Here is a 26733-nt window from a genome sequence, read left to right as displayed (position 1 = left end):
AAAAATTGCAATGACTATGAACTGTAAATTTTGGGCTGCTAAAAAAAAAATACATAATAGGAGTTTTATGGCAACGTGCTGTTAAACTTCCCTGTTAAATTACAATGGTCTACACTTATCTATGGATAATTAGGGAATTCCTGCTAAATATACATAATAAAATGACTATTACACAGATTAAAGAGTAATACTTTAATTATTCTAAAAATGTATTTCAGATTTAGAATATTATTTTTTTGTATTAAAATATAATATATCATAATGGGGTTTTAATTTCACAGAGCAAACATTTAATTTCGTCACGTGGCCCTCCGTCCACATCAATGCCTGCAGGCGGCGCGTGCGGCTTCATGTTTTACCCAGACACCTTTTCCACGCCCCCTTCTCGCTCCCTCTGTGTTCTTGTCCAATCAGCGAAGAGGCCTGATCCCGTGACGTCGTCATCCGGCTCGTGTCGGGGGGTGATTACGTGTAGCTCAGCTCAGAAAACCAGCAGCAAGCTAGCTGGTGAAGACGAGCAGGACTTACCGAGTCGGACCCGACGGGCTCAGCAGCTCGGAGCTTTTTCTTCAGAGGAGAAAGAAGAAAAGAAAAGCGAACGGACCCGTCTTCACTCGGACGTTTATACGGTGAGTTTAACGACAGCTAACGTCACACGGTAACGTTAACTCTCATTGTTGTGGCTAAGAGGAGCTAGCTCGGCTAGCCTTTCTGTCAAAACAAGACTTGACAGCGCAAACAGCGTTTTCCCTTTTTATTATTATTATTATTATTAAACACTCAGAAAACACTGTTTGTTTGTTTGTTTTTGTTTTTACTTTGTGACCTCACTCATCCGGTAAACAGCCGGACGGTTGAGTTGGACAGGAGACACCGGAGACAAACCGCAGAAACACAGTCAGAAAGTCTTTCTGATCCGATGATTGATTTGTTTTGATGACGCGCTCTTCACGTCTCAAAGTGACTGACGGGAGAGTTTCAGGAGTGGCACGTGTCCGGAAGCAATTTACAAGAACAGAAAGCTGTCACGTGACCAAAATCGACAGGATATCTGCTGGAAAGGTGTCGGTGTGAGAAAGTGTGAGCACCAGACCTCCTGTAGGTCAGACAGACTGGGGAAATATGTCACGATAAAGAAAGGAGGTCAGGGGACTTCATTTAAACTGGAGCAGCGTCTGTCTTTGTACTCAAATTAAAGAGGGAATGAGGAAAAAGAGAATAAGGTTCAAGAGTTCCCTAAATTAAACTCAATATTTTATAAGAAAAATCTCCAAAATCATCTTTATTGGCCGGGTATGTTTACACAGAGGAGGGATTTGACTCCGGTTGCAGCTTCTCTCTTTCTCAGCATGCAAAAAACTAAAACAGACATAAATAGACACGTAAAAACATAAATAGGCATGTATACAGCTAAAAATCACAAATATACACCTGTGCAGTTGCACCTCGTGCAAACAGTGCTGATGCGGTTGGGTGTCGTGCAGAAACGGTCCAAGTGATGAAGAAGATGTTAGTCAAATTATAATATGTAGGAGCTTAAGACTAATATGGCAAAAGTGATCGATTTAGGTCCTGAGATTTTCACGGCAAAAGTTTGATCTCAGATGTCGGCTGGGCTACGAGGGATTACGTTACATTTCATTTAGCTGACGCTTTTATCCAAAGCGACTTATTTTTTTTGGGGTTCGGTGTCTCGCTCAAGGACACTTAGGCATGTGGACAGGAGGAGCTGGCGATCGAACCACCAACCTGTGTGCAACCCGCTCTACCGACTGAGCTACAGCCTCCAGGGATGCTGGAAGGAAGTTGATTTCTTACAACAACAAAAAAAAATTGTAAGATGACACAGTTTTCCCTGTTTTCTGATTGGCTGAGGTGCTGCGGTGGGGGGGGGGGTGCAGTTATTTGACTCTAAACTATGCATTTGCAAGTCATTTTTGGACTATTATCATGATAGAAAAGTTATTTAAAAATGCAATAATCACTAAGCGTTACTTAAATGCAGCTTAAAGTGAAGCTGTGAGGTCTTAGGTGCTTTAAAAACACACGTGGGTGCTGCACTTAACTGTTTTTACTGGTGGGAAAAGCCTGCAGATATTATTTTACACTCGTGAAACAGGTTTAAAATGGGCTGAACTCGGGACCGATCATTAACCGTCTCCTTTTCGTAGATGTAGCAGAATGGAAACGGCAGCACGAACCTCCTCCGAGTGTGACAGCGCGAGGACGCGACTCGGTTTCAGCCCTCAGAAGAAGGAGACGGAGCCGTAAGAAACTCCATGCGTCACGATAGAAGCCGCTCGCTCCGCACAAAACCGCCCGCCGCACCCGAAGAGAGAGAGACGCCGAGAGGAAACCAGGATGTTCGCCAAGTTGAAGAAGAAGATCGCGGAGGAGGCGGCCACGGCGCCGCGGACCGGAGTTCGTATACCGCGCACCATCAGCAAGGAATCCATCACCTCGGTGGGAGCCGACTCCGGGGATGACTTCGTAAGTACTCTCGTGATTGCGTATTATTCTTCTTTTTTTTTTTAATTTTTTGTTGCTTTTGATGCATAATAACCACCGTTTGGTTGATTTGTTGCCGTGATCTCTTTTACGTGAACGGGAACAGATAAAGCGGTTAAAAAAAAAAATCCTCATCAATTCAAATTTATATCCGTAGGTGCGTTTATGTGAAAGTAGTTGAGTAATTAACAGATTAAAGTCACTTGTTTGTCACTCAGGAAGACGATAAACAGCTTTTGTTTTCAGCAGAATATCTTTGTGATGCAGATTGAAACAAAGTTCAGTTTTTAACCGCAAACTTTGGATATTTTTTGTCCTTTTGTGCATGAAAGACAAAAACTTTCTGAATGAAATTCATTGATAAAATCCAGCGTAATAAAGTTGACGGACTCGTCGGCGCTCTTCTGTGGTGTTAAAATCCCACACCCGTTTCCTTGTTTTTTTTTGTGGTTTTTTTTACAGAGTGTTGTAAAAACAAGAGATAACACAATAACAGCGGTAAACTGTCACCTTCTCCCAACTTTTTTATGGAGACGTGTTGCTGCCATCAAATTCAAAATACGCACATATTTTACATAAAACAATACAAATTCCTCAATTCAACATTTGATATGTTGTCTTTGGTCTATTTATTGTTGTCGTTAAAGTTTCGTTAACAAACGTCTCCACGTTGGACTTGAAACAGGAAAAAAAACAAGCAGATTCCCAACAGGAAGTTCTACTAACTGAGAAGCTGCAACGGCCTTTATAAACAAACTGAGTGAATGTTTTCACATTTTAAAAACTAATCTTTCCAACAAGTTCAGCCTTTCAGGATGTCAAACCTCCGACCTCGGTCAGCGCTGCGATATTTAGGCCACTCGAGAGATTCTCTGGCCGCTGATGGCCGATGTCCAGCCGCATTAGTCAAATCCCCGCGGCCGCTTGGATAAGAGCCTTTTACCGCCTTCCTCTCTCTCCATCACTCACAGCGCACACACAGTCGATGTGATCACCCCCCCCCCCACCAACAACACATTTAAAAAGCAATAAAGCAGTTTTACTTGCTTTACTTGAACTATTTTATCGTCATTTTTACGCCCTCTTTAATAGTATAATCATGCTTTAATAATACACCTCATGAAGAAGAGGAGCCTTTTTATTGGCAAATTCAAATTTTTGTTTACCTTTTTAGGCTTTGTAAACAAAAACATATGACAAATAAAAAGGATTTAAATCACAAATATACAAAAGCCTATTTTTGAAATATATAAAGGAAATTCCTGATCAAAAATAAACATTACACACGCTTTTAAACACAGCAGAGGAAAAAAAAATCTATGTGGAAATATTGTTGGAAATGTGACATTTCTGTTTGTTACATCCAGCTGTTTTTTGTACAAAGATCAATGGAAACGATTGTGATGATAATCTGGGGATTATGTCAATCAAACAGACACGCCCCCAAAAACAGGTCTTCTTGAATCTTCTTTTCTAATGAATGAGGGATTATTTTCAGATGGACCTCCAGAAAACTAATAAGAAGGAGTGACTTTAGCTAACAACACCGAGATAACTGATGGACACATTTTATTCACTTTGGATTTGATGAGAGAAGTTGAATGGGAGTCTATGGAGCCGGAGGCTTTTTGGAGCCGACCTCTAGTGGCACTCGCTGGGATTGCAGCTGAAGACACTTCTGGATCAGAACCATTTTTCCGACCTGGAAGCTAAGAACACTTTTATAAACAGTTTATGAATCCAGACACAGCTAACAGAGATCGGGGGAGGGATTTTCTCGTCGTATCACCGGTCACGAGTCGTTTGTCTCAGAAAAAGTCGTGGGATTCGGAGGTCATCGCTCCGATGAGTCGGCAGCTCTAGATATCAGAGCCGGGGTGTGACTGACATCAGGGATGGTCTCCTTTTGTCTTCCGGCAGGATCGTGTGTTCCTCCGTCTTAAGTCCAGTCAGTGTAACATGAAGCTCTCTTCTTGGTTTCTCTTTCCACCGTCAAGAACAAACTCACCGCCACTTTCTTGTTGCTGTGTTCTTTGGGGGTGATTCCTGCACGACACAAGCAGGAGTCCTAACATTGTAAGAGCGCTATGTGTTAGTGTACTAAAGGGGGAAGTATGTCACAGCGCTACTCTCTAAATTTTCCCTGATCTGTTTTGACGTTTTTCTGCCGCGCTTGCAGAAATGTTTTCATTGTTCTCGTCGTCGGGACAAAACGTCGCCGTCACGGCTCGTTTAAAATAAAAAAATCTGTGTCGAAGCAAGTCGAGCCGACCGGGCGGTCGTCATCTCTCTCAGGGGAGTTCAGACTCCCGAGGCTGCAGTGTCAGTTGCACTCGCCTGAATAATTTAGTGAAGCGGCCCGAGCAGCTTCATACCGCCAGGAGGCTGATATGTGACATTGTGTGTGTTTTTTTTTGTTGTTGTTTTGTTTTTTGGTACGATGGAAACAAAGCGGTGTCGCAGTTTGTCATGCTGCTTGTCATCTTCATGTATTTATAATTTTCCTGCAGGCGACCGGCCAAAAACCAGAAACACGATGTGATTTGTGTCCCAGCAGGAATGTGGTGTGATGACGAATCTTAAAACATGAAGGTTAAACTGTGATAACCAGAGTGCCCGACATTTCTAACGAGTCAGCAGATTACAGGAGGAGATGAATGCTTTGACTCTTCACTTGATTTAAAAGAAAAGAAAAAGCAGATTTTGGTGCATTTATCGTCATTTCGTTCGAAAAAAATGTTTTAGAAAAAATTAGAAAAAAAAAATCACGTAGAATTTTTTTCCACAGCGAAACATTTTGAGTTTAAAATGTCACATACGATTTATATTTAGGAAGCAGAAGCGAGAGAATATTTGTCTCTATGCACTTTAAAAAAAAAAAAAAAAAAAGACAAAAAAGTTTGTCAAGTTCAAAAAGTTATGGATTCATTTTCTGTTAATTGTTTAAAAAAAAAACGCTTAACTGACACTGACTGTGTGTGTGTGTGTGTGTGTGTGTGTGTGTGTGTGTGTGTGTGTGTGTGTGTGTGTGTGTGTGTGTGTGTCTCTCTGCAGGCGTCCGACGGTAGCAGCTCCAGAGACGACCTGCCCGCTCAGCTCCTCAGAAGAAACGATCAGATCAGGAAGCTGGAGGCCAAACTGTCAGGTGGGACGAACCCGTCGGGCTGCAGCTGGGTTGTTTTTTTTTAAAGGAGATAATCAGGAGAGTTCAGTTTAAACCTGGTGAACAGGAACATCTGAAGTATTTCAAACTCTGAAGCATTAACCAAAAAATGTGTAATGGTGTTGTTTGATTAATATTTTGGACTGTATGTTAATAACTTTGGTAAACAGCCCTTTTATAGTCCAGTTCAGACCAAAGATTCACGACCAGATGAAACATTTCATTTCATTTTTTTTCTGCTTATTAGAAGAGACACCAACTCCCCTAAACGTTGGCAAAACGTTTTTTTGTCAAGTAACTCACGATCACTGTCCTCATTCAAGATGCTACAAATTTACGAGAAAGCCTGAAAAGCTGGCAGCTTTAAAACGTCAGTTAGAGGAAAGTCGTCTCGTCTGGTTTTATCCGAGTGTAAACTCGCAGCGAGTTTCAGATCCTCTCGTCAGAAATCTTTGGTCTGGAATGGCTCTAAGGTAAAAAATAGAAATTTAAAAAAAAAAAGCTTTTTTAGACATTGAATGAAGGTGCACACGACTCGAACATGGAAACAAATAAAAAGAATCATCCAGACAGACGTGATGCACGAAGAAGACTCGATATTTAATAAATAAAAACTGCCAAAGGAAAAAAAGGACGAAATCCTCGACAATAGCTGAACGTAATAATAAATGTTACTAAACATGAGTAGCTCTGCGACACTTTTATTTTGTCAAAGCAGCTCTTAAAAGTAAAAAAAAGAAGAAGCTTGGAGCCTCTTCTTGTCTAAACCCTGGAGTTTAAATCAAAGTCAAGTTAATTGCGACTGTTAAAAATGCAAATTATTTTTTTATTTCCTCGGCACATCTAAATTTACCAATAAAAAAACAAACTGGAGCTGCTTTTACTTTGAAAGAACAGCGTCCACTTCCTGTTTTGGACAGCTAGATTTCCTCTGTAACACGAGCTCTACTATCCCGTCCTGTGATTATATGAATGTCTCTGAATGAATATGATACTCGTCGCTGTTTTAAATGTTTGTGGGGTTTTGTTTAGTCGTTGTTTCAAATGACTTATTTCTCTCTTTAGTTTCCCTTCTGCTCAGTGTGTGTGTGTGTGTGTGTGTGTGTGTGTGTGTGTGTGTGTGTGTGTGTGTGTGTAGAAAAAAAAAAAAAAAGCGCCTCTTCCTTTTCGGGTGGCTTTAGAGAGAGAGAGGGAGAGGTTAAAGGTCGCACGTTCTCCTGCCGCCTTTAAACCAGCGATGGTTTTCTCCAGTTAAGAAAATCATTAGCTCGTTTTTTTTACCTTCCATTATTTCTCAATCATGTTTTTCCCTTTTGTTTTCTCCCTCTCCTTTTGTTTCCACTTCCTCTCTTGACTGTCATCTGCCTCTCGTGGTTGTGTCTGTTTGTGTGTGTGTGTGTGTTGTCCCCCCCCCTTCTTCCCCCCACCATCCCATGACCCCCAACCTCCCAACACTAGACTACGCTGAGCAGCTACGAATTATGCAGAAGACCAAGGACAAGCTTGAAATTGCATTAGAAAGGCATCAGGATTGTACGTACCTCTACTCTCCTCCCGATTAGCTTCCTTTTTCTTGTCTTTTTTCTTCTCCTCACCTGTCCGTCAGCCGTAGTGACATCATCACATCCTCTCAGGAAGGCGGTCGTCTCCAGACACTAACAGCATGAGTTATTTTTCTTTGGGATCACCGGATGCTTTTTTTAAAAAACTTTTTAATCTAATAATTCAACCTTCAGATCTGTTACACTTCAAAGTTTTGTTCCACATCTTTTCTGCTTTCACTCCCAAAGGTGTGACGTAGATTTTCAGAAACAGACGGATTATAAATGAAGCTCTTTTGCAGCCGCACCCGTTATTTAAATACCAATATGTCTTGTTTTTGTATTCTGGTTTGTTGAGTTTGCTGCCGGTGTAAAAACCGGTACATCCGCCTCTTATGATGAATCTCTGTTGACATCGTGGAATGTTTTTGTCACGTCTGTCTGACATCAGTTGTTTGGTTTTTTTGTTCATAGTGTGTTTATGGTCCTGAGAGCGAGTCCTCATGTTTTTTTTGATGACCTGAACTCCAGGCTGACGAGGAATGTCACAATCTATTGTCCACTGGAGGCGGCTGCTTTGCGTTTGCTCTGCGCGGCGCAATTAACCCGTTATAAACCCGATTACGATGTAGTTTTACGTTTTTTTTTTTTTTTTTTTTTTTTTGTAAATGTCGGAACGCTCGAGTCTGTAATTTACAACCGGAACCGTCAGGACCCCGATCAGTTCAGGCTCAGATTATTTAGTATTATTCCAGCTGGTTTGAGAGGGTCGGGCTCTGCGCTGCGGTGTGGTCAATGAACTGTGCGTAGGGGGGGGGCTCTTCCACAGCTGTGGATCTGATGTGTCACCTTTTAAATATCCTTGTTATATTCTAGGTAAAACCTGTGATTTTTATTTATTTATTTTTTTTTAAATCCCCCGCCAGGGCTGACTTTATAGATTTAGTTTATCGTAAATTGCTGCGGCGGTTTATTCTCAAGTATTAACGCTAAAGTATTAATGATATAAGAATTTTGTTTTTGTTAGATGGGATTGTAGTTCTGTGAGTTGTGTTAAGTTCTGCATCTTTTTAAGACTTACACAGATGTTGGCTTCACCGTTAGCGTTTTAGTTTCCACGTCGCTTGTTTCCTGCCTGTTTTTTTTTTGTTTTGCTTGCGTGACGAACACGCTGTAATTCGACTGCAACTTTTCACAGCTACTAACGGTGCCACTATCTTGTTGCTGTTTTTAATGTTTCTGTTCTCTTTGGCTGCGAACAAACCTCTGCATGGTTTCCATCTTTTCTTCTTCTTCTTCTTCTTCTTCTTCTTCTTCTTCTTCTTCTTCTTCTTCTTCTTCTTCTCCTCTCACTTTCTCTGCTCAGCATCCATAAAGAAACTTCAGGACCAGAACGAGTCTCATCAGGCCAACAGAGCCAAAATGGCGGAGGGGATGGCTTTGGCGCTGGAAAAGAAAGATCAGGTAAAACGTCTCGGTCTCAGTTATCATACGGTGGTGATTTGGTGGCTCGTGTACTCACTTCCTTCTATGTTTTACCCGCAGGAATGGACGGAGAAGATGGTCGACGTAGAAAAGGTACGACTCTACATCTGTCTTTGAGCCTGTCGTAAATTGAATTACACGACGTTTCTATGATTGAAGGGTTTAAAACTTGGACTCTTTGCCAAACATTTGTTGGAGCCTTTTATTTCTGACACGTTTGATCTATTTCAGTTGACTCCTCTTGAATTTACCTGCTTTCCGTGGTCAATGATGTTTATCTGAAGTTTCTGGGGACTAAAATAACTTCAGACCTCCTTAAGAAAAAAGGTCTCAGTCTGGTTCCACTTACTCGTTGTGGATAACAACTGTTAAACTTTTCTGCTGCTTGTGAACGGTTGAAGAAGTGATCTCCTTGTCTCTGCTACAAGTGAAGTATGGGTAACACATATGTGTGTTATAACTGTTGACTGTATATAAAAGTATTTGTAGCTTCTGGGTCTGTAAAATGGTTCCGATGCAGAAGTGTCTTCAGCTGCAATACCAGCGAGTGCCACTAGAGGTCGGCTCCAAAAAGCCTCCGGCTCCATAGACTCCCATTCAACTTCTCTCATCAAATCCAAAGTGAATAAAATGTGTGCATCAGTTATCTCGGTGTTGTTAGCTAAAGTCACTCCTTCTTATTAGTTTTCTGGAGGTCCATCTGAAAATAATCCCTCATTCATTAGAAAAGAAGATTCAAGAAGACCTGTTTTTGGGGGCGTGTCTGTTTGATTGACAGGCCTGTGGTGCAGTCAGGTTACAGCTATCGGTGGGCGGGACGTAGTATCATCAGGTTTCCTATTTCAGATTAAGTCAGATCTACCGGTAGCTCCTCCCCCAGCTCGTCCAAATATGGTCACTTCCTGCTCCAAAAAAGAAACAGGTTAGGGACAGGCGAAATACCAAAATATAGGTTTCAAAACGGCAGTTTACAAACCAACAGGTGAGTTCAAGGGGGGGTTGAGCCATTAGCTCGATAGTGAGGGCCGAGCAGGAGGCGGGGCCACGCTACCATGGCTCCACCCCCTCATGCCAGTCACTCATTTCTGACATATTTTAACTTTACTTCTGGAGAGCTGTCATGTTATATATCTTAACAGAGTTTTCCTCTTTCCTAAATGAACAAGGAAATGGAGAAGCTTCCTTTAAGGTGCCCTGTGGAGTAAACAAAATGAATTTGTTTCAAACTATTTTAAATCGAGTGTTGTTTACATCGATATTTACTTGCCAGTAGTCTTTGCTGCTGTGTTACTGCTACCTGTGGTACAGTATGAAACCATCAACGTGTCCCATAGCGCCATGAGAAGTCCGAAAACTCCACAGGGGAGCCTTTTAAAACGGGCTTTTTGTGAAAACCTGCCTGGACGGACTCGGGACGGCGAACGCTGGTGTAACGTAGCTGTTGTCGTTCTGTTTAGGAGAAAGCTGCCCTGTCAGCTCGGCTAGACGAGACGATGGAGCAAAGCTTAGCGCTCTTCCAGAAAAGGGATGACCTGGATGAACTGGAGGGCTTTCAGCAGCAGGAGCTCGCTAAGGTTAAACACATGGTGCGTACGTGTGGAGTCCCAGATGGGTGGGTGGGTGTGGAAGGGGGGAGGGAGGGAGGCCATTTCTAAAGAAGAAGTTGGCGCTCTCTGAGGAGTCTGTGAATAGTTTGTTGTGATTTGATAGCAGCACTTTTTTTGTGTGTGTGCGCGCGGCTCGTTCTTTGATTGTGATTTAATTACGTTCGTCAAGCTGCTGAGGAAGGAGGAGCTGCTGAGTCAGCGGGAGCAGGAGCTGCAGCAGAAGGAGGTCGACGTCCAGTCGGCCAAACGAGGGCTGTCCGAGGCTCGGGGGAAACTCCGGGCTCTGGAGCAGCGGCACGAGGAGAGCTGCCGATTCAACTCCGAGTTCGAAATAGAGCGGTAAGAAGGAACGCCACAGGTGATTTTTTTTTATTTTTATTATTATTATTGGTGGTGAGACTTCTGTGTGAACTGAGCCGTCAGACAATTTTCAGGCAATTGGGAAATCAGGCCAGGTTACTTTTTAAAGTCGACAAATCTACAACCCCCGTTTACCCTAAAAAAAAAACTTGTGTAAAATGTCAATAAAAACAGAAAGAAATGATTTGCAAAGCCGTGCACTAATGCTTCGCTGTATTGGCTGGCTTATCAGCTGAGCGCTGACAACCAGCTGGATGGTCCCTCTCATCTTTTAGCCTGGAGGATGCAGCGTCCATAATTTCCCCAAAAAATGTATCAAAGATTTTTGATTCGTCACACCACAAGATAGTTTTCCACTTCACCTCAGTCTGTCTTAAACGATTTCGGGCTCATAAGAGGCGGCGGCGTTTCTGGATCATGTTTCTTTCTGGTTTCTTCTTTGGAGAGTTTTAACCTTCATTTTTGGAAGCAGTGAAGAACTGTGTTCACAAACGATGGTTTTCATAAGTGTTCCTGAGCCCATGCAGTGATTTCCACTACAGATTTGTGTCCGTTTTTAATGCAGCGCAGCCCGAAGATCACGACTATCCAATATTGGTTTTATCAGCTTTGTCCCTTGAGATTTCTCCAGATTCTCTGAATCTTTCATATTATGAACCGTAGATGATGAAAATTTAAGTTGAGGAACATTATTCTTAAATTGTTGTACTATTTTCCCACGTAGTCTTTTGATTTTTCTTCTTTGGTTTATTTTCAATTAAATATGGCTTTACGGGATTTGCATTCTGTGTTTATTTACACTTTACGCAACATCCCAACTTTTTGGGGGATACGGGGGTTGTAAGAAGACAGTTCCAGCACACAGTCGGTCGCTCTTAAAAAAAAAAATTCGCTTGCATTCGTTGTCTTGATTTTATTTTATGTGCTTGGAGCAGAGAGGAGCTTCTGCTGCTCCGAGAGGAGGCCGACAAGAAGATCAATGAGCTGGGGGGACGATGTCGGGAGCTGCAGGCGGTCATCCAGCAGGTCTCCGAGGACTTCCAGAAGGTCGGTCGGCGAACGCGAGCCGCCGCACAACCACACTTCGACTCCGCCGCAACGCTCCTTCATCCATTATTTCTCTGTTGGTTTTTTTCAGTCGCAGAACTCGGTGTCCACGTTGGAGAAGTCGCTCTGTGATTTACAGACGGAGCACGACGCCCTGAAGCTGCAGCAGCAAAAGGTCAGAAGAAAAAGAGCCGCCTCTAAAAACCGTCGCCGTGCAGCACGTCTTTTAACTTTTCCTCCGTCCGTCGTCAGGCCGCCGTGACGGAGGAGGACAAGGAGCGCTTGTTGGCGGACCTCCAGAAGAAAGTCGCGTCTTTGGACAGACGGCTGGAGGGGAACCTGAGCCAGGACGAGCACCTGCAGGAGCTTCTCCAGGAGGTGAGGAGAGGCCACACACACCGATGGAGGGGATTTCACTTTCAGCCATCAAAACTATTGATAATCAAATGATGAGATTATCTTCACGTGAATTTCATGATAGAGACGAGATTCTTGACGATGTGACAAAGAACAGATTTTCTGAAGTTTGGAGTCGTCATTAATTAATTAGTTTTTTTTTTACACTTTTATTTATTTTTGTAAGCCTTAATTTCAATATGAGTCTGGAAAGTGATGCCAGTATTAACGTGAACGATATGATATGGACTCATGTTGATTTGTAGAAGCACAAACACTTTGTTGATCGGTGCCGTTGATGTATTTTCAGAAATCCAGCCTGGAGAAAAGTCTGGAGGAGACGAGAGCGGAGCTGCTGACCGTTCGGACGAACCACGCCGACACCGTCAGCTCTCTGGAGGCTCAGGTAAAAAAAAAAATAGGACCTTTATTCAGGCTGTAAACCCTGATTTATATGAGACAGTCTGTTATCACAACGGTGAGGCACCGAATCTCCATAAGAATAATGTCATTTATAGCTTTTAAAAGATGATGATTCGGTTTCAACACACAAATAAACTCTTTTAAACAGACTTGAGTTATTAAAAGAAAAACCTGTTTCTGAATGCACGATGTTGTGTCGACCTCCAGGTGTCCAGGATGAACTACAGCATCACCGAGCTGCAGACTCTCCTCCGGCACAAAGACGAGTCCTCCAGGGCGTACAGGGAGAGGACAGACGCTCAGGTGAGCTGTCAGACAACACACACACACACACACACACACACACACACACACACACACACACACACACACACACACACACACACACACACACACACACACACACACACACACACACACACACACACGGCTCAGACTCACACACCTCGTGCGGTTGTGTGTGTTTCCGGTTTCAGATAGCGAACCTGGAGCAGCAGCTGGTGGAGAGCGACGAGAGGCTGAAGAGGGCCGAGCAGCAGGTCGCAGAGAAGCAGCAGCAGGTGGAGAAGCTGGTGAGGAAACACCGATGTGCAAAATCAGGCTTCGTCTAAGACGGAAACAAGCCTGATGTTTTTCCCAAAGTGGTCGACAGGTTTGTTAAGGAAACCACAACGAAGGATCTTTAAAATTCAAGGTGTGCGGATGCAAATTTGAATTAGAATTAAAGTAAAAACGAGCGGACCAAACAAATAAAATTCAAATTTTCAACCAATATATGTGTAGAGGGAAAAATTATTTACTGTGGTGCCACCTGGTGGTTGGATCAGGGATTGCAACGCAGCAACACACACACCTATAATGTTCTTATCTCTGACCTGAATATTTCTCTTTGAAGAAATTGTTCTTTTAAAAGTTGTCATTGTGTGTGTGTGTGTGTGTGTGTGTGTGTGTGTGTGTGTGTGTGTGTGTGTGTGTGTGTGTGTGTGTGTGTGTGTGTGTGTGTGTGTGTGTGTGTGTGTGTGTGTGTTCAGCAGGGAGAGTGGAGTGCAGAGAAAGCCTTCCTGGACCAGCAGCTGCGTCTGTTGGAGCAGCAGAGCGAGGAGACGGTCGGCCGGCTGCAGGAGAGAATCGCCTCCCTCCAGACGGACAAACAGACGCTGCTGGACACGACGGCACGTTCGCCAATTATTATTTATTTTCTTGTTTTACTTCATCATGTTGTGTCCTGCGGTCCTGATGATTGTCATGTTATTTACTCTGATTTAGTGTTTTATTGAGGTAGACGTTGTCAGATGTCAATCTGGTCCTGTGATGGCGACAAGAGGCACTTATTGTCTTTTGAAAGTCTCCTGAGTGTCTCTGATTCATTGAGCTCATTGCTTTTTAATTTTGGCCTTGTAGTGTTGGTGCTGATACTGGCTTAATTTGTGTGTTTGTTTTCTTTTTATTTGTGTTTATTTCCATAAATCTTGGACTTAAAAGGCAGGTCTGGGTCCTAAACTTCGTTTGCCGTCTACCAATAGTCTGCATGTGAGGTGTTTATGGGACGTCTGTAAACTATGGCGTCAACCAATAGTCTGCATGTGAGGTGTTTATGGGATGTGTAAATTGTAGCTCTGGAAGAATAACCTGAATTACACTCTCCCACCTTTAAACTCCATGAAAAGTTTGTAACTTTTTAATCTTTTGTTTTTGTTTAAGTAGATTTAATATTTATAAGTGATATCATAAGAGATTAATCAGTCATGGAGTGTTTATGGAAAAGTTTTTATTACAAGAAAGAGGCGGTGTTACTTTTTTGTGTTGACTGATGTTTTTCTGTCTCCCTGTTTTGTCTCCAGGCTGAACTGGACCAGCAGGTGGTCGAGGTGAACTCTACTGTGAAGCAGCAGACAGAAGAACTGGAGGAATGCCGGGTAAAAAATAAAACCACAACATTTAAGATTCTCTTCTTTTAAATGTCCAGACTTTGAAAGCTTGAAGAATTTTTTTTTTTCATTCGAAATCTGTCAAATAAAAAAACGATGAAAACGTGACCTCAAATGTGATAGATTTACACAACAGGTGTAAAACTGAGTGATGATGGAAACCAGAGTGTGTTTGTTGCCCCCCCCTCCATCCCCCCTCCCCTCCACCCCTCCACCCACTCGCTTCCCTTCCCCCTCGCAGGTGGAGCTGAGCAGCCGGCAGACGGTGAGCACGGAAATCGCCAAAGCTCTGGAGGAAAGCCGACGGCAGAGGGAGGAGCTGCAGACGCAGGTGTGTGTCTCCCACCGCACACACACACACACACACACACACACACACACACACACACACACACACACACACACACACACACACACACACACACACACACACACACACACACACACAGACACCAGGGCGTCACATTATAAGACAGTGGGAAAGAAAATCAAAGCTGCTTGTCCTTTAGTGTGTGTGTGTGTGTGTGTAAGTGTAAAGTGTGTATTGTGTGATGACATGTTTGTGTTTGACGATGTCAGGTCGGAGAGATGACCTCATCTTTACAGAGCTCACAGCAGGAAGTCATTGCTGTCACTGAGCAGCTGGCTCTGAGAGAGGAGGACGTCAAGACACTGCAGAACGGTACACAACACACACACACACACACACACACACACACACGCACTATAAACTCTTGTATAGGAAATATTGCCACCTGACGTTTTGTTTATTTTTAATCACGAGTTTGAGCCCCTAATATATTTTTTTATATCACTAGGTAACAAAATAAAATCCACTAATATAACATGTCAGAAGGCCGCTGCTTCAAAATAAAAGAATACATTTACATTTCTTTGCTAAAAGTGGCACCACTCGGAGATTTAAATGCCAACTCCTCTTTTTATTTTGAAAGGTCGGCTCCAGCATGGCTTTTTTTTCGATTTCACATAAATCTGCAAAAAACACATTTAATTCTACTTGTACAATTGAAAATGAATAAGTGTAGCGTGGTTAATTTTTTCTCTTAACATTTGTTTTGTCGGTGTTGCAGATGTGCAGCGGCGGCAGGCGTCTCTGCTGCAGCTGCAGGAGGAGGCGGAGCGGCTGCAGCTCCAGCTGGAGCAGACGGAGACAGACAAAGACGCCCAGCTGACGGGCCTCAGGGCGGAGCTGCACGGCCAGACCCAACAGCTGGACAACTGCCAGGCGCGGGTCAGAACACACACACACACACACACACACACACACACACACACACACACAAGACACATTTACGGAGTCTGAAGTCTGCTGAATATTTTCTTATTCAACTGAAGCAGCAAATTAAATGAAGTAAACATGAAAATTGAAATAAACATTCACGTTGCTGCTTTTTGTTTTCAGCTCGATGTCTTGCAGTTACCCAGAACCACATTTTTTAAACCACAAATCAAAGACTATATTGTTAAAATACTAAACACCAACAACAAGGAAACAGACTTACGAGTGACATTTATACAATTTTAAGCTGTTTTTTGTTGTTGTTTTTTTTTAAGATAAATTCACATTTTTTTGGAGCAGTTTTCATGTCATCATTTATTTAATTGTGTACTTGTGTGTGTCGTCCAGATCTCGTACCTGGAGGTGGAGGTGGAGACCCTGACGGAGCAGCTCCAAAGCCCCGCTGTGTGCGACGAGGACCAGAACGGCAGCGTCACCGTGGACGACCTGGATCACATCCAGAAGGTCAACAGAGATCTGGAGCAGCAGCTCGGCGACAAGAACCGGGTCAGACAACCCTTTTCTTTCTTTATTTCTTTATTTTTTATTCGGTGTGAGAATCTGCAGCTTCGCCCATCAACACACATTAAACACACTCATGATGTTTTTATTTCAGACCATCAAGCAGCTGCAGCAGAGACTCGCAGAACTGAAGAGGACTCTGCAGAAAGAGCTGGTGAGACTCAGTCTGTGTCTTCGTGGTTGTTTGTGTGGTAACGTGTTTTTTTTGTTGTTGTTTTTTTTACTGGTTTTGTCCTCAAGACCCGTTTTTATTCCTCCGATGTGTTCTCCGGGTCGTCCGTCCCTCCGTCACCTCCTCGTGAACTCCATATCTGGAGAACACCTCGAGGGAATTTCTTAAAATTTGACGAAACCATTCACTTGATACCAAGGATGAACTGACTGGATTTTGTATGTTGGGGGAAGGTCAAAGGTTAAAGTCACCGTGACCTCAATTCTACGCAGAAAAAAAAAGTGCTGAGGCTTCATGTCGTGTTAAAGCTGCTGTGAACGTTTATTCTCCAGCATTTCTCCTGAGAGCTCAAAGAAACTGCAGCCGAAGGAAAAAAATACAACAAAATACTGCAGCAAACCACCTGAATACTGAAACTCTGCAGGTGAACAGAAGATATCTGGAATAAATATCTGCATCATGTGATCACAATAAAACAAACCGCATTATACAGATGTTGATGTTGTTTTCGTCTCCTTGAATGTGAATAAAAAAAATAAAATGTACATGTTTTTTTCTTATAGAAACTGAAGCCCGAGCCGGAAGCCGACGGGAAGGAGAAGCTGCAGGAGAGCCGAGCCGAGAAGCTGGAGCGCGTCTGTCCGACGCCTCCGCTGGCCTCCTCCGCCCCGAGTCCTCCCACCTCCAACACCACTGTCACCAACACCTCCGACCTCAACGACTCGCGGGAGATCAACTTCGAGTATCTCAGGCACGTCGTCCTCAAGTTCATGTCCTCCAGAGAGGCCGAGGTCAGTTTCCATTTATTAATTTCTAGTGTGTGTGTGTGTGTGTGTGTGTGTGTGTGTGTGTGTGTGTGTGTGTGTGTTACAAAAACTCACGCCGTGTTGTTGCGCGTTGTGTGTCTCCCTCCGTCAGGCCTACCAGCTGATCCGAGCCGTTTCTGTGCTGCTCAACTTCACTGGAGAGGAAGAAGACATGCTGAAGCAAACTCTGGAGTACAAGGTCGGTGTTTCGTCGACACTCCTCCCCTCTGGAAACCTTTTAGGAACCAGAGTCTCTTTTGTTGACTATAACAATTAATTAATGATAGTTTCTAATAAAACTTGTCTCAGAAGTTTACTCTCTTGTGTCGGGTCGCAATAAATCCAGTGATTAAATCCAAATAAGATCAATTCATTGATTTTTACAGACTGAAGTATTTTATTTTGAAGATCCCACTTCCAAACTACATACTAGTATATATAAAGTGTTTACTATTCTTAATGTTAAACTCATTGTTACTGTAGACTGTTGTTTTTTTTTATTGTTGGTGAACAAGAAATCAACATATTTACCATTAAAAACAAACAGGAAATCATCTGAAATATCGAAGCGAGGGAGTTTAGTTTGATAATATTTTAAGTTCAGACCGTAAAAATCCGTCTGCATGAATAAATATTCTCCTTTGTAAATAAAAAAAAAAAAGACTGCACGCGTGTTTAAAGACCTTTTTAAAAGCAGTTTTTTAAAATTTCAGTCTCGGCTGCTGACCCTATTGTGTCCTCTGCGCTCTTAGATGTCCTGGTTTGGATCCAAGCCGTCTCCGAAGGGCGCCATCCGGCCGTCCATCTCGGGCGCCTCGACTCATTGGAGCTGATGAGCGGCGACGGAGGCGGAGCCGAGATGAAGGTGGAGAAAAAGGAGAAGAAAAAAAAAGGCTAAAGGAAGACGTCCTTCCTTTGCGTGGCTCCCGTCACTCAGCTGTGGGAGAGGAACTGTTGTTTTCTGCTCCGGGGTGGGGGGGAACAAAGAGGGCGCTGCACACAATCTCTGAGGGGATGAAAGGCATCCTCTTTATAATCAGCAGTTGATTTCTAAATGACACTCGTTTTCCCGTCAGCAGTCTCCGGGTTTTTTTCGGAAATCCGATGTTTTCTAATTCGGTTGAAAACAGCGAAACCGTGAAGAAATGAGACGATTAACAGACCCGACTTTGACTGTTATTTTAAGAGACTTCCTCATTTCTACCGTCGGCGCGACGTGACTGGTCCTCGCTGTGGACAGGAAGTACGGCCTCTCCGACCGCCGGAGGGACCCGTCACCTCGGTTCACTCTTTAGTTTTAAAATCACAGAGGGCTTCTTTCAATGACAACGTTGTCGTGGTAACGGGCTTGTGTCGGCGAGAATCTCGTTCAATAAAACCTGTCAAAATGGACGTGAGTAGTTTCACACTGGTGTCAAAGGTCACGGGTTGTCTGCATGTTAAAAACATATCAGTTTTCATTCGGACTTCAAAAACATTCGAGGAGAATCTAGGCGGGCCGTTAATGTCCCAGAATTCACTGCAGTGATGACATCACTGACATCTCTGTTGTCATCAACAGCAACGTGGTCACTTTCTATTTGCTCTTTTGATGAAATCAGCTTTTAAAAGAAGTCGAGATTTAAGGCCAAAAATCGCTGTCGGTATTTTCAAGTTTGTTTTCTTTTTTTTTCTTTCAGTTTCAGCAACTTCTACATTCAGAATTCACAAATTCTTCCAACTGTTTTTCTTCTTTTTCTTTTACAGAATTTTATAAAAATTCAAGAAAACAGAAAACAAAATTTCCCTCCAGCTTAAATATTAATAAAAATAACCGACATTTAACTGCAGAGAATTTTGACTCGAAATGTGAACTGAGCAGCAGATTTCACAGTCAAAATTAAATTAAATTAAACACTGTATTGGACAAACTATGTCCAAACCAAACATCAACCATCAGTGATGTCATCGTTGGTTTGTGAACGTTATGAAGCCTCCCGTTCAGATTCTGTCCGTCACCATCTTTGCTAGTTTGGGAGCGATTTGGAGCAGGAAGTGACCATATTTGGACGAGCTGGGTGGGAGGAGCCAGCGGTGGTCTATGGAGGCTTTTTTGGAGCCGACCTCTAGTGGCACTCGGCGGTATTGCAGCTTAACGGACCTGCTCGTAGGTCCTTTAACACCAGTGTGAATTCTACGGACTGTATTTGTGCAAGTGGGACAGTAATAATAATATTAATAACAATGTGATAAAACAACTGAATGCGCTGTTAAATGAGGACGTGCTCTACCTTTACCTGCCTTTGCTAATGTAAATGAAAGTACATTCCACATGTCTATTTATATATAGAAGTATGTACATAACTGTATGCATTGAGAACTTTATAAACAAATCAGTGGGTGTAAATGGTTTGACGTGACCAGTTTGCAGTATTTATCATCATCATCATCATCATGGACCAGAACCCGTTCATGTTTCTGCCTTATCGCTCTCCTCCGTCTCCCTCAAACTGGTGTCACATCCTCATATGTTTTTTGTTTTTTTTCCTGACGTTTGCGTTTGTATGTTTGATTCCTTCTTCGTATATTTGGGATGCAGGATCGTCACGATGTTGTGACGCTAAACAACAGGTAGCAGACGAGATGTCGTACCGCAGACTCTGACGCAGACATATAACGTCTCCGTGAGAATAAAAATAACAGTGAATGCACTTTCTTTCTTTTTTTTTTTAACCTGATCGATTCTGCTTTGTTGAACCCTGAAAACACAACTGTACAATCACTACAGGTTTTTTTTTTCCTGTCTGTTTGCTTTCTATGATTTAACAAGTGCTGCCACTACAACCGTTTTTCCTTTCACACATTTATTAAAAAATAAACCCAAAGTGATATTAAAAAAACAAAAACAAAAAAACCTTCTGGCTACAAACGCTGCATCTTTTTTGGGGGAATTTAAATATCACTTTATTTTTTTCCACGAAGATTCAACTCGAAGCCTCGTTTTGATCCGCTTCCGTTTGCCCTGTTAAAATTATCGACTTCCTGTATACCCTTCATTTCTTGACGAGGCTTTTATTATAAAATATTTGCAGGAAACGGGTGCGACTGAAATCACACTTTAGATGAGTAATCCGAAACAACCATTAAAATTAGCAGAATTATATAGTTGAATTTATACTGTTTGACTATCCAGGCCATATTATTGACAATAAAGGTGCAAATTTTAATATTTATTAAAATGCCCCATTGTGTACTTGTCCCATTTTCAGTGAACAGTATTTAGCACCGTAGATAAATGCTGTATTTTTACTTCTATTAGAATTTCATTTTTTTTTCTTAAAACGTGAGCTATTATTTATTCTGATATCATTTTAATAAGTTTAGGTGAAAACGCTGAAATCGACCTACATTTTTATCATTTTGAAATCTACGCCCGTTTAGGTTATATCCATATTTTATTATTTTTTTTGTTTTGTTTTGTTTCATAAAAGTCTCCTGATTTATTTTTTTTAAATGTTATTGCACGTTTGTTCCTCATTGCTGCTTCCCCCAACCATCCCGCCCGCCCGTGTGGCGGCGCTGTGTACGCACGTTTGGTCAAACAACCATATAACCCCACGAAGAAGAAGAACATTCTCCGGAAGCTACATTTTCTGAGCACGCGGCAGCGTCCGGCCTTTCCAACGGGGCAGCGAGAAGGAACATGGTGAGCAGCAGGCGCTCTGCTATCAAACCTGACATTTCGGCGTCTAATAGGCAGCAAAACCCGTTTAATTTTAACTATATGTCGACATAAGACTCCCGGGCGCTTGTTCGTTCGTGTGTTTGTCGGTAGATTGAAGCCCGGATGGAATAAAATGTGAAATTACGGAGCGGCGGCGCGAGCTAAGCTGCGAGGCTAACAGTGAAGCTAATGGAGAAATGGCGGACGAGCTCGAAGCTGCTTTTTATTTTATTTGTTTTTTTTTTACAGAAAACGCGCGCAGCTAATCTGTTCACACCCGCTGTTGTAGTCTTTTCCTAAGTAACTGACGGGTTTAACCCCGTGATGTGCCGCCCTGCCGGTCGTCGAGTTGATCTCGTCGAGGAAGAAGACGCTGATCGGACGTTTGTTTCTGAACGATCGTTTTCTTGTTTCAGGCCAAAATTAAGGCGAGAGACCTGCGGGGCAAGAAGAAGGAGGAGCTGCTCAAGCAGCTGGACGACCTGAAAAATGAGCTGTCCCAGCTCCGGGTGGCCAAAGTCACCGGTGGAGCCGCGTCGAAGCTCTCCAAGATGTAAGTCCCGCATCCCGTAAACACACACACCGGGGGACCGGAGCACCGGGGGACCCCGGAGGAGCCCCGGGGGGCCCCCGGAGGAGCCCCGGGTCGACTGCACCGCGTCAGTGTTTGTTCTCGCCACGTTCAGGTGTTCATTTCGGAGGTTTCCTCGTATTTCTGCTCCGTCCCGGGCCTCTGCGGGGTTCCCACGTGCTTTTGTTCAGGTTCTACAAATTCGGCCTTTAAAGGTCCTGAATGGACCTTTAAAGGTCCTGAATGGACCTTTTCGTTTCTGTCCCGTCTGTCCACTGTGATTGACAGGCGACCTGTCCAGGGCGGGCCCCGCTTTGACAGGCTGCAGCTCCCCACATGTTGTTCAGGATGAAGCAGGTTTAGATAATGGATGGATGTCCCCCCCCCCCCCCCATCTTGATATAACGTCCAGCCTTAAAAGCATGAATGAGGGACAGATACCGTAAAAGTTATTACAAATGACAGCGTCTTAAACTTTTAAGTCTTTTTTTTCCGGTTCTCTCTCGTCTAAGATGATAATTGTTGAGCTGATGTTTTGCTGATGCATTTTCAACAACTGCTTACCAAAAGACTGAGACTTGAGATGAACCCGAATGTTTCCTAAATATTGATTTAATTTAAAAAAAAAAAGTTCAACATTTAATTGATGGGTGCTTTTAAATTAACTGGTAAAACTTCACTGTTTTTTTTGTTTTTTTATCAGTTTCTCTTCTTTCTTTTTTTTGCGTCTTCTTTAATAATCAGAAAAAAATTCTTGTGTTTTTTCATTTCAGTGAAAATGCTCTAAAACAGTTTTCGTCTGATTACGAATCTTCTGCAGTTTTAATCAAAAATAAGTTCCTAACGACACTGAAAAGACGTCGACGGTTATCGTTGTGTCTTCGGACCCGTTGATCTTTTCTCTCTCAAATGATTCAATATAATTTACCTCTAAAATCCAAAGTTGTCTGACTTTTACTTTTCGTCCTTTCCAGCCGTGTCGTCCGTAAATCCATCGCCAGAGTCCTGACGGTCATCAACCAGACGCAGAAAGAGAACCTGAGGAAGTTCTACAAGGTGAGAACAGCTGACATCCCATCATTTTACACACACACACACACACACACACACACACACACACTCCGGTTCTCTCTCGTCTAAGATGATAATTGTTGAGCTGATGTTTTGCTGATGCGTTTTCAACAACTGCTTACCAAAAGACTGAGACTTGAGATGAACCCGAATGTTTCCTAAATAATTGATAACTATATTTATATTTGCTGCAACGCTTCTAATTAAGACAATATTTCCCTACGAATTATTTTCTAGTTAAACCAAATAGTGTAAATATTTAATTTGAAGGGTTTCCACTTCCACAACTATAGAAAATAAGGCCAGATGTTACATCACTTTTTTTTCTCCGTTGCTGCACTTTTTGTTGATTGAGACCGTTTACGTCAAAAAAAAAAAAAAAAAAAAGTTTGTAAATGGAAGAGATGAACGTTGTATTTCTTTTTAAAAGGTTTTAAAAACATCCGTAATTCATTCACAGTTTGTACGTTGGAAGATTTGCAGTCGGTGTAAAAGATCGCAACTTTTTCTAAATCTTCTTCCTCCTCCTCCTTCTCCTCCTCCTCTTCCTCCTCCTCCAGGGCAAGAAGTACAAGCCGCTGGATCTGAGACCCAAGAAGACCCGAGCTCTGCGCCGCCGGCTCAACAAGCATGAAGAGAGCCTGCGCACCAAGAAGCAGCAGAGGAAAGACCTCCTCTACTCGCTCCGCAAATTTGCCGTCAAAGCTTAAAAACGCTTTTTCTTGTGACAAAATAAAAAAAAAACTGTTTAAAAGACGGTCGGTTCTGTTGAATTTCCTCCGTAGAAACTCTGTCGTGCTCCTTTTTCATTTTAGCTCCATAGAAACGAGACGAGTCGCGGGTCGTTTAGTTTTCTCCAGGTGCATGATGGGAAACCAAGTAGCGGACGAGTTTCTTTTGTCTTTCTGCAGGTTTTTTATTTTTAGACTTGGAAGTAACAAACGCATCAATTTGTACAAATATTACGTAGCTGAACGAAGGAGACGCTTCACACGGCGGTTGAGGAACAAATCCTGGTGAAAGACGTCTCTGAGGAGCTGGAGGCCGAGACGACGTCGTCTCGAGTCGAGAACGAGTTTTTCAGGAACGAAGACGAGAACTTCTATTTTTATGTTTGAATTTAAAACAGGAAGTTGTCGGTCCGAGTTTCAGGAATGTCGCTGAGAGCTTCCAGCTCCACGACAACACGACCAACCTGACGTCGCTCGCACACCGTCCACCGCCGTGAGCCTCCGGGTCGTCTTCCTCGCGCTGTCCCGTCCGTCCCTCGGCCCGAGCCGGGCCGCTTCAAAGTCGACGACTGCAAATGCATCGTGGGGGACGGCAGCGGGGCGATAAACCTGAAGGCGACGGGAGACGAGGACGCTTTCTTGGGCCGGTCCAGGTCCGTGGTTGCCGACGACGACGTCGTGCCTCCAGCCGGCGCTTCTCGCAGCCGGACGACCCGACGGGAAGCGAATGCACCAACGTCGCTGCGGGTCTCGTCGTCAGGTAGATTAAGACGGGATTCAGTCCTTACCACCATCATCATCATCATCATCATCATAATAATAATCTTTTTCTAAACTCAAGTTACAACAAGTGAATTCTAACAAACCTTCAACAAACAACGATCGTATAAAACAACCATAAAGAACGAATTAATAGAAATAAAGAGTTGATCACTAAAATCAATTAAAAGTAAGAAGAGATTTAAAAGATGTCAGCGACTGCAGACCTTTATTTCCTCAGGCAGCTCCTTCTATATAACTATATATATAAATATAACTTCTGTTTTTATATTAAACGAACCCTCAAACTTCTTTTAACCGGCTGCGTTCATGATTACAGTTTCAAATTTAATTAAAAAAAAAAAACATAAATCAGCTTTTAATTCCTGCAAGTATTCGTTATCTTTGATTTTTGTGGATCTTAATTAAGATATTTATCATTAAATCCGTCCTACATTACTGGCAATATTTTTTTGCACTAAACTGCTGACTGGTTTTACTCTATTTTTATTTTTTTTATTTTATACACTTTATTAATCCCCGAGGGGATTTGTATGTACTGTTACATTTTTTTCCCATTTTAATATTTTGACTCGGTCATTTTTTAAACTGCTGTTGCAGAAAAATGTCCCCTTTGTGGGATCAATAAAGTCCATCATCCATCCATCATCCATCCATCCATCATCCATCCATCATCCATCCATCATCCATCCATCTATCTATATCTACCACTAGGGGGCGCCACCAACACACACTAAACACAGGAAGCTCTCTCTCTTTTGTCAGGTCATATTTTATCATAATAAATCTTCTACAGCTGATTACGTGAATGTTTCCCACATTGTACGTTTTATTTATGAAATAGTTGTTTGTAAAATAACAATCTTTAGTTTTTGGGAAGAAATTTGCCATCTTTCTTTGTTTTGAATTCTTCTTTAATAAATATGCTTTAATTCCATATTAATGTTTGTTTATTTGTAAATATGTTGGTTTGTAGAATAATGAAGAATAAAGATCTTCGTTAATCTGATGTTTTGTAAACAGCTACGAGGGATTCAACAGGTTCTTCAACTACGGACGACATGAAGGAAACGAGTTTCACTACAATCAGTCTGAAGCTGCTGACGGTTTCTTTCTACGGTGAATATCAGACATCACAACAAATAAACAAACAATCCTGTAAACAAATATATTACATCACTGAGCGCTGTTACGACCTGACAGACGAACACCTCCTTCTCCTTTTCCTTCTTCTCCTCCTCTTCCTCCTTCTTCCTCTTCTCTGTCTCCTCCTCCTTCTCCTTCTTCTCCTTTCTCCTCCTCTTCCTCCTTCTTCCTCTTCTCTGTCTCCTTCTTCTTTTCCTTTCCTTCCTCCTTCTCCTCCTCTTCCTCCTTCTCCTCCTTCTATTTCTTCTTCTTCCCCTTCTGCTTCTCCTCTTCCTCCTTCTCTTCCTCTTTCTTCCTCTTCTCCATCTCCTTCTTCTCCTTTCTCCTCCTCCTCCTCTTCCTCCTTTCTCCTCCTCTTTGCTCTCCTCCTCCTCCTCTTTCTCCTCTTCTCCTTCTCCTCCTCCTCTTCCTCCTTTCTCCTCCTCTTCTCTCTCCTCCTTCTTCTTTTCCTTCTCCTCCTCCTCTTTCTCCTTCTTTCTCCTCTTCCTCCTTTCTCCTCCTCTCTCTCCTCCTTCTTCTTTTCCTTCTCCTCCTCTTCCTCCTTATTTCTCCTCTTCTCCTTCTCCTCCTCCTCCTCCTTTCTCCTCCTCTTCTCTCTCTCCTCCTCCTTCTTTTCCTTCTCTTTCTCCTTCTTTCTCCTCTTCTCCTTCTCCTCCTCCTCCTCCTTTCTCCTCCTCTTCCTCCTTCTTCCTCTTCTCTCTCTCCTCCTCCTTCTTTTCCTTCTCTTTCTCCTTCTTTCTCCTCTTCTCCTTCTCCTCCTCCTCCTCCTTTCTCCTCCTCTTCCTCCTTCGTCCTCTTCTTCTCCTCCTCCTCCTCCTCCTCCTCCTCCTCCCAGCTGAGGTGGTGCAGCCTCTGACTGTGGTCCACTCCTGGGACCCCGACCGTCCGGCGTCCATGATCTGGTTTCGGAGGAGCCCCTGCAGATGTGGGTAGGAAGCCCCTGTGCGTGTCCGAAGGCCTGCATCATGGGAGATCTGGGCCTCGGCGACATCTTCCTCATCGTCCTCTTCCTCAGCGCCGCCGCGGACTTCATCCTCGGTAACGTTGAAGAACAAAACCGAGCAGCGCAGTTTTCACGACTCAGCGTCGATCCGAGCACCAAAAAAAACACGATGAAGACTTTAAAATCTGAAGTTACATTTATTAACAAAAACAAAAGCAAATAGTCTTAAAAAAATTATGAATGAAATGGGGACAAACATCATAATTTATAAATCGAAGCCTCGTGTTTTATTTTCAAGAGACAGTTAATAATTTGTAAAACTGGTCTTTAAGTATTTAAGAACTGACTGATTTAAGATGACGCTAGTTTTTGGTTTCATGTTTTTCAAGTTAACAATTAAAACGTACGACTTTTTCACGTCATTCTGATTTACTGAAACTTTTATTCTGTTCTTTTTCTTTGAGTTTATTATTATTATTATTATTATTATTATTATTATTATTATACGTCTTCTGCCGCCGGCGTGAGCT

General features: G+C 42.8%; 2 protein-coding genes across 4 annotated transcripts; both read left to right on the top strand.

The window, feature by feature from the left end:
* Positions 1-462: 462 nt before the first annotated feature.
* Positions 463-20151, top strand: golga1 (golgin A1). 3 transcript variants are annotated; one of them, XM_069701483.1, is made up of 24 exons: positions 463-629; positions 2172-2490; positions 5563-5653; positions 7130-7204; positions 8579-8676; positions 8758-8790; positions 10155-10283; positions 10474-10643; positions 11600-11711; positions 11803-11886; positions 11964-12089; positions 12418-12513; positions 12738-12833; positions 13007-13102; positions 13562-13702; positions 14372-14446; positions 14700-14789; positions 15038-15140; positions 15550-15710; positions 16107-16265; positions 16375-16434; positions 17016-17243; positions 17371-17457; positions 18011-20151. In XM_069701483.1, the coding sequence occupies exons 2-24, from the start codon at positions 2362-2364 to the stop codon at positions 18089-18091; spliced, it is 2520 nt and encodes an 839-aa protein (XP_069557584.1). In that variant the 5' UTR covers positions 463-629; positions 2172-2361; the 3' UTR covers positions 18092-20151. The 3 variants fall into 3 exon arrangements, with proteins under 3 accessions (XP_069557584.1, XP_069557585.1, XP_069557586.1); XM_069701484.1 differs by lacking the exon at positions 7130-7204; XM_069701485.1 differs by lacking the exon at positions 10155-10283.
* Positions 20152-20919: 768 nt separating this feature from the next.
* rpl35 (ribosomal protein L35) lies at positions 20920-23380 on the top strand. The gene is made up of 4 exons (XM_069701482.1): positions 20920-20943; positions 21378-21514; positions 22507-22588; positions 23164-23380. Exons 1-4 carry the CDS (start codon positions 20941-20943, stop codon positions 23311-23313), a joined length of 372 nt encoding a protein of 123 aa, XP_069557583.1. The 5' UTR covers positions 20920-20940; the 3' UTR covers positions 23314-23380.
* Positions 23381-26733: the final 3353 nt, after the last annotated feature.

The sequence above is a fragment of the Brachyistius frenatus genome, unplaced genomic scaffold (assembly GCF_029030835.1).
Source record: "Brachyistius frenatus isolate BFR_SWC_R1_liver_20210118 unplaced genomic scaffold, ASM2903083v1 Contig_37, whole genome shotgun sequence".
Taxonomy (NCBI): domain Eukaryota; kingdom Metazoa; phylum Chordata; class Actinopteri; family Embiotocidae; genus Brachyistius; species Brachyistius frenatus.
This window is presented reverse-complemented; position numbering and strand designations above follow the sequence as displayed.